We start from the raw sequence: 12387 nt of genomic DNA, 5'->3' as shown, positions 1-12387 counted from the left end.
CCAAATAATTTTGAAAAATATTTCTGAATATCAGTTTTAAAAAAATAAGTCGAGGCATAATGCAAGTTAGAATAGGCATCTGTGTGGTCATAGTAAGCTGGAGAATTGACTTATATCCTTTAACTCTTTAATTACATAATGAATTAAATATATATTATTAAATAATAAAGCACACAATCTTGATCAGAGTTACTAATTACCACTACTAACAGGGAGAATGCAGCCTCTGGGGTAAGTTCATGTAACATACAGCTTCCTTGAGTTAAAATATAGAGCCCTAAAACCAAATCTCATGCTGATATAGTTTATAATTCATTAACAGTCAAATAATGCAGGATGTGTGTGTGTGTGCTTGTGTAAGAGAGAGAAAGAGAAATACAATCACTAAACCATAACTTTATTCTTTAGGAAGCAGTTCTTTGACTTGCATTAACTGTTTTTACATGTTGCAAGTGCATAACTGTTTGACACACTGTTTGTTAACAAGCTCTTCAGTGTGCTGCCCCCTGGGATGGGTAGAACTGTAGTTGGCCTAAGCCTGATGTACCTTTCTAGCTCTCAGGGTAGTGTAGGGTCCAGAACATTGTTATTCCATCAACTATTTCAACAAAATAATGCATCTGCCCGTTTGTCTCTCTTCCCATTTGTGTTTGTTCCTAGAAAATTACTGGGGAGAAAAACATTATTTATGAAACAAAATAGCATTGTTATATTTTGGCAGAAATTATGGTTTAGACACTTTAGTACAGGTGTCCTCCTGTATGCTTGAACCTTCCCTGGGGTAGATGAGATACACACATAGGAGGCAGTTGCTGGTAGCAGGCTGTCATGCTCTCCCTTTGTCTGTCTGTTTCTCCTCCTACTTCCACCTCTTACTTTTTTTCTGCCCAAGTCTTAGCCTTCCTATTACTATTTAAAGACATTGTTTGAGCTTACTGGTAATGTTATGATAGCTTAACCATGATTTATACTACATACTCAAAACTAAGAGCCGTCCCCTCCATCCCCCCCACCCCCACAAACAGATGATTACATTGCTGGCAGGAATAGCTTTGCAACAATTTAACCAAGAGTTCTTGGTTCACTCTTTCAGGAGAAAATATCTGAAATAAACAATTATTACTGAGGTAATTTTGGAATGCTTCTTTGAATGATGAGTTTATTGTCACAATTTTGTTTTAATTGTAGGTGAAGTTAAAATGAACTATTTGGGCAAACCATACGTAGCTATGGTCACAACATACCAAATGGCGGTTCTTCTTGCCTTTAACAACAGTGAAACTGTCAGCTATAAAGAACTTCAAGACAGCACTCAGATGAACGAAAAGGAACTGACAAAAACAATCAAATCATTACTCGATGTGAAAATGATTAACCATGATTCAGAAAAGGTATGGGGTAATAGTTCAAGGATTTTAAGCATTATAAGTATTAAAGCTTTTTCATGGGACGTTTGCAGTTTTAAAAGTAAGGTTATAATTGTTAATGCCCTTTGTTCTTTGAGAAGCACTCGAATCAGCTACATTACTTCAGGCTCCTTATGGCCAAGAACTTGAGGCGTCACAGAGAAGGCTAAGTTGGTACTCGTGTGCCCTTTATAGATTGATTTTATTTGTCCTATACTGTGACAGTTTACTGAAAAATTATTAGAGTTGACAGCAGAAGGATTCTGGTTAATTGAGGTTTTAAAACTGTAGTCTGTCCTAAATCTTGCTGGGTTTTTTTCCCCCATATGTTTAGTTAATATTTAATTACATGGTTCTGTGATAGGAAATGACAGCCTGTTGATGTCTATTTATACACATATTTAATATGTGTAACTCCATCTCAGGTGCTATCACTCTCATGTCCCTGAATTTCAGGACTCAACTAACCCCCATATATATATTTTTTTTTTTTTAAATTAATTTGTTTATTTTTGGCTGCATTGGGTCTTCATTGCTGCGTGTGGGCTTTCTCTAGTTGTGGTGAGCAGGGGCTACTCTTCATTGAGGTGCGGGGGCTTCTCATTGCGGTGGCTTCTCTTGTTGCGGAGCACGGGCTGTAGGTGCGTGGGCTCAGTAGCTGTGGCTCACGGGCTCTAGGGCACAGGCTCAGTAGTTGTGGCACATGGGCTTAGTTGCTCTGCGGCATGTGGGATCTTCCCGGACCAGGGCTCAAACCCGTGTCGCCTGCATTGGCAGGTGGATTCTTAACCACTGTGCCACCAGGGAAGTCCAGCCCCCATATGTTTTTAATATCTGTCCTGAGAATTAGCAAGCTGATAGTATATTCCTTTTTTTCTTTATAACTTTTTTTTTCTAGTAACATGTTTTTGTTTTTAAAGTATGTCTTGGATATTTAAATGGTTAAAAAAGCAACAGATAGGGGTTAAATCTCCTGCTTCAGATTATTGTGCCCATAAGAAAAAAGTCTTGTAAATGATGCTTCGTTTTAATTTTGGTTCATGGCCTACAACTTATTTCTCTCATGAGTTCATTTTGCTAATGATGACTTTTGTAGCATATAATTGAACAGCTCTAAATGGCATATATGCTGAAATTCAAATCAAGCTTTTCTTAATTTTGAGAAACGATTAATTTTTCTGACTTCAGAAGCTTAACAAAATATTAAGTTCTTAATTTAAGGTTTTAATTAAGTCAATTAATTATAAGTAAAAGTTTTTAAGTTTAAAATTTTAAGTTTAAATTTTTAAGCTTAAGTGCCTAAAAAGTTAAGTATTTTTCTAAAGCATGTTATTTTTGCTGCCCAGAAATGTACAAAATAAATATTGATAGGTTGTTTGCACATTAAATTTTAATTATGAATCTGGCATTCTTTAATAGAGTTTCTTTGGTTATTATTGAGAAAGTGCCATCTGCCAAGTGCTTCGTGGTCCTGCTGGCAGACAGATTCTACCGTATGACATGCGTGGCTTTCTTAAGCCCAATAGAGCTTAAGAGCTAAAAATTGGCTTAACAACTTCCACTTGAGAAAAGTCCACTCGCTTTTGGCAGAGTGAATAAAACGGGCATTGAGGGGTGATGTCAGAATCACACCGGGGTGGTGAGGAAGTGATACTTTGTGCCATTGGAACCAGTTGGCTTCTCTAGTCAGGTTATTTTAATTGGTATTTTGTTACTGCAGCATTCCAAAAAAAAAAATTTGGTTGTTTGGTTTTTCAAAATGTGATGGAAAAATTATGAGCCTCGCTATTTCATAAAAATTTAAATGTTAAAATTCTGTTTAAGCCAATGAGCTTGACTCTTGTCAGATTTATCTGGTGGTCATGTATTAAACAGTTGGGCCAGAAAATAGCTTTATTCTAAATCTAAGCTGATTAAAATTCTATCAAGCATAAAATTAGGAAAGAATTGTTTTTTCCTTCATTGTTTGACAGAAGACAATTATTTTTCTCTTAAATAATATTTATAATGTAAAAGATTACGAGAGTTGAGTCTTTTTTCCTTGGTCATTATTTAATTTCATGGCGTATTATTTGCAGCAATTGTTATTTAGTGATTTCATTTTTATAAATGTAAATGAATTATTTTTAATTGTAGGAAGACATTGATGCAGAATCTTCATTTTCATTAAATATGAACTTTAGCAGTAAAAGAACAAAATTTAAAATTACTACATCAATGCAGAAAGACACACCACAGGTAAATGCTTTCTAATGTCATTTCTTTTGGAAATATTTAAGCATTGGACTTTACAAGTGGTAATATTGAGACCAATGCAAAATTTTTCATATCAAAATTATGATACATCTTCTCTGGTTTATTTTTTGCATTGACTAACCTTATAAACAGTATTTTAGATTTTAAAAACAGTAGTATAATGAGTATCTTAGGGAAAAGCTATCGTAGTTTAGTCATATTTGCTCTTTTGTTTTTGTTTTTTTCTCCCAGTTTTAATAATTGTCACACAGCACAGTATAAGTTTAAGCAGTACAGCATAATGATTTGACTTACCTACATCATGAAATGATTATCACAGTAAGTTTAGTGAACATCCATCATCTCATATAGATACAAAATTAAATAAATAGGAAAAAACTTTTCATTGTGATGAGAACTTGTAGGATTTCCTCTCAACAGCTTTCATAGATAACACAGAGCAGTGTTAATTGTATTTATCATGTTTACATTCCATCTCTAATCATCATTTATCTTATAATTGGGAGTTTGTACCTTCTGACCCCCTTCATCCAATTTCCCCTCTCCCCACCCCCACCCCCTGCCTCTGGTAACCACAAATCTGATCTCTTTTTCTGTGAGTTTGTTTGTTTTTGAAGTATAATTGACACTGTGTTAGTTCCTGTTACACAACATAGTGATTCAATATTTCTGTACATTTCAAAATGATCCCCATGACTGGTCTAGTTACAATGTGTCACCATATAAAGATATTACATAAATTACCCCACACTGTACATTCCATACCCATGACTCATTTATTTTGCCACTGGAAGCTTATAACTCTTAATCTCCCTCATCTATTTTTCTCTTCCCCTCATCTCCCTTCCTTCTGGCAACCACCTGTTTATTCTCTGTATCTGTAATTCTGTTTGTGTTTTGCTGTGTTCGGTCATTTGTTTTGTTTTTTAGATTTCACATATATGTGAAATCATACAGTATATGTCTTTGTGTGACTTATTTCACTTAGCATAGTACCCTCTAGGCCCATCTGTGTTGTCGCAAATGGCAAGATTTCATGCTTTTTTTATGGCTGAGTAATATACCATTGTGTATATATATCATGTCTTCTTTATCCATTCATCTGTTGATGGGCCTTAGGTTGCTTCCATATCTTTGCTATTGTAAATAATGCCACAATGAACATAGTCATATTTGCTCTTAAACTGTATTAACATATATGGATTTGCTTTGTATTCTTTCCAAAAATTTCTACCTTGAATAGTAATATAATCTCATATTTTTCATTTGTAAAATATCAGAAGGTTTTACAACACATTTTTCAAAGAAAAGTTGTAGAAAATGCTTCTCAAACTTTCCTGTGCAAATGAACCACGGGGGATGGTGTTAAAATTCAAATTGTGAGCTTGTTGGTCTGGAGTGGGGTCCGACCCCGGGTGAGCCAGTTTGCACGGTGAACATCTGCTGTTGCTTGTTTCACCTCAGCAGCAGTTGTTCTGGGGCAGCCTATTCATATCACTGAAGTTTCCTGATTGCCTCCTATGTGCCACCCTGACCTTGGGCTCGGGGCAGGATGTGAAGGTATCAGAGATGCCGGGCCGCTCCAGGGACTTACTCCCCCATGGGAGACAAATGTTAATTGCTGTTAAATTTGAACCCTAAAATGTTCAAGATCTCATTTTCCTGTAGGCTAATGATACTAATTTGTAATATGGATTGTATTTTCTCTTTTAAAAGCTGTTATGAGATCCCTACTGATGTGGCATTGCCTGCTTGTGCCTCTCCTCCACTGTCTTTCCTTGAGCTCCATGCAGAGAGGCCCTTCTGGCCCATCCTTGCTGGCTTCTCTGCTGGAGTCAAATGGAGCCCTTCACAGCTCTTGCCCTTGAAGCCTGCTCCAGTGTGCACTTGGAGCCAGTTACTAAAGTCTACAAGCTTTGTGGTATAAGTTTTTACTCATTGATAGGACAGCAGTCTTGAAAACTATTACTCTGTGTCACTTAAGTTCTCCTTTATTGACTACTTACACTGAGTACAATTTACAATAGTGTTCATTTTTTAAAAAATAACCTTCCAACTTTAAGTTAAGAAATTATACATAACTCACTGTAAATATTCTTTTGGTAATGGTTATGTTATATTGGGCACATAATTGTATAATTTGATTCTCAGTATTGATTGGAGATTTATTTAAACTCACAAGTAAAATGAGTTAAAAACAAGTGCAGTGAATTAATGTCTCATTGGCTTTTTTTGTCCTTGTAAAACAGGAAATGGAGCAGACGAGAAGCGCTGTAGATGAAGATCGGAAAATGTACCTCCAAGCTGCTATAGTTCGTATCATGAAAGCACGAAAAGTACTTCGGCATAATGCCCTTATTCAGGAGGTAAAAGGGGGAAAAGTCCTCAAGACCTCTTGGGGCAGAGGGTATTAGGATTAGGAATGTTTCTTTGTGAAGATGTTACAGAAATAATACGACTCCCAAATAACATAAAGAAATGCTTCATTACTTAATGAGAACAGTACCCACTTAAAATTTCAGTATTAAACTCATGTTTGAATTTAGAGGTCTAAGCCTTACCGATTCAGTCTTGTGTCCAGTTATTGAAGGACGTGGACCACATCACACACTCACTCGTTCCATGAATACACGAGCATCTACCATGTGTGGAGCACCGTGCTGGTCACCATGGGGTGCAGAGCAGCTCAGGATGTGGCTCCTGCTGTTTTGGAGTTCAGTCTAGTAGGGAAGAAACGCGTTACTGAAATAATATGGGAGTAAATATAAAATTACACTCACATGCAACAGAGAAAAGGTATACAGTAGCATGAGAATGTGTATAAAGGTCTTGACTTGGGGGTGTGGCGGAAAGCTTTCCTGAGCAGGTGTTACTTCAGCTGAGAGCTGAAAGTTGAGTAGGGGTTGAGTGGAAGCTTGAGGGGTGTATATGAGTAGTTAGATAGATGAATTAGTTTATGGTTTAATTTAGTTATATATGACTATTATTAGATTTTGCTGTATCCATGTTCTTCACAGTTTTTATCCCTTCACAACATAAAGGTTGGGCTCTTTCCTTAGTTTGCATAAAAAGTTATTTGCTCCAGTGCCCTCCTGGTGAGAAGAGCACTTAAACATCCGTGTCTCTCCCACAGGTGATTAGCCAGTCAAGAGCTCGGTTTAACCCTAGTATCAGCATGATTAAGAAGTGCATTGAAGTTCTCATAGACAAACAGTACATCGAACGCAGCCAGGCGTCAGCAGATGAGTACAGCTACGTAGCGTGACGCGCGCTCCCCCGGTGTGGATGTGAGAAGGTCATTGCCATCGCCATCCGGTGTGTCCTGTGGGAGAAAGCAGGCCTGTGCCTCCATAATTTGGCCATTTGGCAGCCCCTGTTTCTCTGCTGTTTACAACATCACCAGTGCCACGTCATGAGCGTCAGAGAAAATGCCTAGAGATATTTCAAGCTCATGTCATTATGACATTTCTTAAAACTTTATTAAAAAAGAATGAGTGAAGTATTGGTGAAATGTGGAAATTTGGCTGGGTACCATGCTTTTTCTCCCCTTCACGTTTGCAGTTGATGTTTTTTTTTTTTTTTTTAATGTATCTTAAAGGACATAAGATAAAAAACTTAAATATTGTAATATGACAGATAACCTAATAATTGTATCTACATTAAAATGACAAACATGATATTGCTGCTTGTCAAATAAAAAAATAAAGAAATAGAATGCCTTTTTTATGTGGATGGAATATCACAAAATAATACATATAAATGTCCGTGAGTTTTCAAAGCAGCTCATGCAACTTTAGTTGCATTTGTATCTGAACAGTGTGATTCACTTATACTCCTATTTAAATCCTACATGAGAAACGTCTAGATTGTTGGTTTTGAATGCATAAAGATGCATTCAGCATAAAGAATGTTTTGTTTTTATGGATTAGAACTACATTGGATTTGAGCATTTTGAATAGTGAGGATTTAATTCCATCAAGAGTTTCTGGTGGTGTCCTGCTGCAGCTCAGAACCAAAAGTGAGGGGAATGTGTGTGACCTCACATGTGGCTCAGAAAGAGCTGTCATTCAAAGGTTGTCTTACTTTTGTTTCCACAGTGTGTCAGTTCTAATGTAGACTAATGCCCCGCCTCTGCTGCTTTCCCTTCTCCCTTCCTCTGGGTTGTAGGTGGTCTTGTGTTCCCGGTGTATTCCTCCCATACTCCTGCCTGCCTGTTACCCTTCCACCCCCTACCACGTTCACACTAGAGCCACTCTCCGACATCACAGGTGTTCTTAGCAGTGCATAACCTAAATACCTTTCTTTTTTTTGGTTTTTTAATCTGTGTGATGCGTTACACCAGCTGCCACTTGCATAGACATGAAAGTCCATTATTTTGTTTATTATATATATCAACAGCACCATTAGAATGCTCTGGTCTATTTTCATATTTATTATCTATCTACCCTTCCCCCACCACAACACACACATACAATTTCTTTTAAGCTGAGATATTTTAAAGCATATCCTACATGTATCATTTCACTTACAATACTTCAGTTTATATCTCTAACAGAAAAGGCCTTTAAAAAAAAACCACAACCACAGTTACTTCATTACACTTAACAAATAAACAGTAACTTCATATCATTTAATATAGGGTCCGTATTCAAACTTCTCTTATTGTTGCAAAAATGGCTTTTTCAGTTGGTTTCTTTGATGGCACTTTTTCTAACTCATGTCTCTTAAGAGTTTAAAAAATCTACTGAGCTTTTAATGACTTCTATACTGTATTTCTCATTTTCCCTTTTTTCCCCCAGAGAGAAAATAACGGCAAACCATATAATGCTGTACGTCCACTGTCAAAAAAACAGACCTTTGTTTTTATAACTTGATAAAGTTTTCCAAATTGATTCCTTTTTTTCTTAAATATTTATAAATGTTAAATTAAGTCTTATCCTGATGTCTAATTGTCAAGAAAATATATTGAAAAATGGACAAAATACTTGTGCTGAGGTCGACGGAAGTGACTGACAGGAGTTGTTGTCCCACCCTTTTCCCCATTGCACCTGAAAGGAGACATATTGGAGACACGCTGGTCATGCCCTTCACCGAGCCCGCTCCCAAGAGGGCGGTGAGTAGGATGGGTTTAGCGCACTTTCTGCGGGGGAGCAGGAGCTTGGGAAGAGCTGAGGCTGTCGGGTGGGGTCAGGCAGTGGACGTCACGGTGCCAAACCTTGGCACACAGCTCTGTGCGTGGTGCCCAGTGCTGTGGGCAGGAGGGATCGGAGCGACAGAAGGGCAAGGTGAGGGAGGAGAGGAACGGCTCTCAACGCTGTAGCTTAGAAAACGAAAAGAACGTGACCAAAACTTTCAGAAGCTAAAAAAGAAATCCTGAAGACTGAGGTGGTTAACATGTGAGCCAGGGATGTATTTTACAACCAAACAATGTGCAGCTCTTGTCAACACTTTGCTGTTTCCCTTCGAAACCAGATATTTTCATTGCTGCTGGAGGTGCAGGTTTATCCTAGGGTTTGCTCCAATACTTTACGACAATTGCCTTAATATAAACAAAAGGATAGACACTCTGGGGTTTGTGTTTTACTTTATAACTTACGATCTTGATAGGATTTTATAACTTGTGTATGCTGTAATGCTATAACATTCCTGTTAATTGTTTTTAAACCCTTATTGAAGGCGGACTGTGGCTGGTGCTTCCGCATCTTATTTGTTTGATCTTCAGACAGTCCTGTTAAATAGGCAGCGTTCCTCTCTTCTCACAGGTGAGGAAACTAAATGTAGAGTGTTTTCCAGGAGTCATTGCCAGAAACCGCAGAACCTGAATTTAAAACCCAGGTAGGGGCTTCCCTGGTGGCGCAGTGGTTGAGAGTCCGTCTGCCGATGCAGGGGACACAGGTTCGTGCCCCGGTCCGGGAAGATCCCACATGCCGCGGAGCGGCTGGGCCCGTGAGCCATGGCCGCTGAGCCTACGCGTCCAGAGCCTGTGCTCCGCAACGGGAGAGGCCACATCAGTGAGAGGCCTGCGTACGACAAAACAAACAAACAAAAAACCCAGGCGGGACTGTGGACCTAATAAATACAGTCTATTTATATAGAGTAGCCTGTGCATTAGATAGAAATAACTTCATGTTGTACGTGAAGAATAGTTTTTCCTGACTTTTCAGAATAAAAGTTTGTGTCTAGTTAATTTGTGATATAGTAAACATTTTCTATTTTAGTTTCTTAAGGTACTTATTTAAGCTGTAAATGTACATGGTTAAGTGACTTGGCTCAAAACTGGTTCATGGCAGAGAGTACTTGTGAATTTAATATTTTACATTCACATGCACAAGTATAGAACATTTATTTCAAGCGCATATATTAAATGCAAGCCTGTTTTCAATGAGAAATTTTTGAGCTCTATGGTAGCAATGGGTAATTTGTTGAGCTCTTAATTTTTGGTCCCTAGGACAGATTCTTGGTTGAGCGAGGTCAGAGTAAAGATGTGAGCTTTTAAAATACTACTCTTAAGGGCAGTTGTAAATGCGCCGTAGCTAAATGAGTGGAAATTAATACAGAAAAGCTCACTGGTTGAAGATTGGTATGTTCATGGAGCATACCTTAGGCTGAAGCAATTAAATCAGGCAATCCTAGGTGAGACATAAGCCCCATTGGTTGGAGTTCGTTAAAGGTGGGCTTCACTGATGGGCAGGAATGATTTTGACCTGCTGTGACTGTGCCCCCTGGGAAATAAAAGGTTTTCCTCCCCAGTCTTCATCCAGTGTTCAGGCAGTCCCCCTTCCTTTGTCACCTAACAGCCATGCCCTGGGGCCAGCTCTTGTGTGGGTCCCAGCAGCCAAGATACGGTCTGTGTCCACGTGGAGCGTTTAGACTTGTGACAGTCGGACGTGAACATGCCATTCCAAGTGTAAGTGCTCGCGAAGGGAACTCCTGGCTCTCGGAGGAGGTCTTGTAAGAGAAGTTGAAAGGCAGAAAAAGGCAGGAGAGTGCAGGGGCACCAGCATGGATCCCGAGCGGATCCAGAATACCTGTGTGCCTGAGCGGCTGGTGTTTACATGGGTGAACTCCATTTGCGTGAAAAGAGAAAAGATGATGGTCATGGTTTCTTAGGTGGTGGGTGCATGAATATTCCTTTAATTATGGTGTGTAGTGTATATATTTCTATTTTTGGTGTTCGTGAACTGTTTCAGAGTATTTGCAAAGTTCAGTGGGAAATGGCTACGCTGCTTTCGTGTGCAGAATGGACTCTGGAGGGAGGGCAGTCGTGTGAACGCAGGAGGCCTGGGCAGAAGCGGCAGTTAGGAGAGGAGCAGTGACGCCTTATAGAGGGGGCGGTGGATAGAGCTGACACCACTTCCCAGTGAGTTGGGTGAGCGAGGAGAGGGGTGAGTGAGATGACCCCAGACTCTTTCTTGGCTGTCACAGTGATGCCATCCAGTGAGATGGGGGACCTGGACGGGGCCAGGGTGGAGAAGGAGCGGATGAGCTCGGTTCCAGGCACCTCGCACGCGACGTGCCTGTCGTGCCTGTGAGATAACCCAGTGGAGGTGGTGGTTGTTCGTATCGGCCTGGTGCTCCGCCTTGTAGATGCTCTGAACCTGAACCTGGAGGCTGCTTAATCCATTCTCACTCCCCTGACTCTTCAGCCCTTGAATTAATGTCCAGGACAAATGCAACTAGAGAGTAACAGACATTTACTACCACACGAATGCAGTACATACGTCTTAAATCATGAAAACAAGAATGAACGGGGATGAGAATATCTAGTTGTTTATACACGTTCTAGGGTTTTGTCTTCCTAGAACTTCAGACGGTGGTCTTTGTCACCCTACTTGGAGGCGAGGACCCGTTTGTAGAAGTAGCAACATTGAGCCATAAGTCAAAGTGCCGTATGATTATTTCTTAGGTTCACAATCTTCGTTAGTGTTAGGCACTTACCTAGAGGGAGGAATATACCCGTGTTTTGCATTCTCCCGGCAACTTTAACGGTACTGTTTTTCAGCAAAAGGAAGAAACCTTTGAGAACCAACTTGTGGAAAAGAACTTGAATAAGAAAGGCAGGGTTTTTTCAGTTTTCGTTTATTGTTTTCTTTTTCTCCATTGTTTACTGTTTATAGTTACAATAATTGAAGAATTGCAGCCTGTGTTGAGGTTCACAGCCCTGGGGAGAGGGGTAAAGTGAGTGGGTTGCTAATTTTATCCTCTGTGGCCAGATCAGTATTTTCCTTGGAAGAACTTTGGTGTTGCAGGAAAACGATGGAAATGTTCTGTGACTTTTATAACCGCCCTGTTTAGGTATCATTACAGGGTGGTACTGCCCCAGCACAGCACTTGATCCTATGCTGAGAGCCTGACCTTCTCAGAGTGGGTGGGTTTCATTAGTTTGTCTTCTGGGGAAGAAAGGATAGACACAGAGAGGCAAAGATCTACTTTTAGCAGAAATAAGCTGGTTTAACATAAACTGTACCTAACATGTGGCTCAAGGAGGTCACTGATGCAGCGGAAGTCCTCTGACAAAGGAAAAGCTGAATAGAAAAAAAAAAAAAAAAGGCTGTTTTAGCATTTTAGTCATATACTGCTGAGGTGACTAAATTCAAATCAATGCCGTGCATGGAGGAAATTTCTGGGACGCCTTGTTTAGGCAGTACGTTTAAAAATAACCATCTCTCGATGGTGGCAGCCAAGGAAGATGTGGTTCTCCAGCCACCTGGAGAAACGGTAAACT

At 39.5% G+C, this 12387-nt stretch overlaps 1 protein-coding gene across 3 annotated transcripts in view; it reads left to right on the top strand.

Moving 5' to 3' along the window:
* CUL2 (cullin 2) overlaps nt 1–7381 on the top strand; it is an 81411-nt gene extending 74030 nt beyond the window's left edge. For all 3 annotated transcript variants that reach the window (XM_024742281.1, XM_024742280.1, XM_024742279.1), the window contains exons 18-21: nt 1189–1391; nt 3543–3644; nt 5912–6028; nt 6796–7381. In XM_024742281.1, the coding sequence (XP_024598049.1) occupies nt 1189–1391; nt 3543–3644; nt 5912–6028; nt 6796–6927 (554 nt within the window). In that variant the 3' untranslated portion in view covers nt 6928–7381. The remainder of the gene's footprint in view (nt 1–1188; nt 1392–3542; nt 3645–5911; nt 6029–6795) is intronic.
* Nucleotides 7382–12387: the final 5006 nt, after the last annotated feature.

This window comes from Neophocaena asiaeorientalis, unplaced genomic scaffold (assembly GCF_003031525.2).
Source record: "Neophocaena asiaeorientalis asiaeorientalis breed wild unplaced genomic scaffold, Neophocaena_asiaeorientalis_V1.1 scaffold781, whole genome shotgun sequence".
NCBI classification, from domain to species: domain Eukaryota; kingdom Metazoa; phylum Chordata; class Mammalia; order Artiodactyla; family Phocoenidae; genus Neophocaena; species Neophocaena asiaeorientalis.
This window is presented reverse-complemented; position numbering and strand designations above follow the sequence as displayed.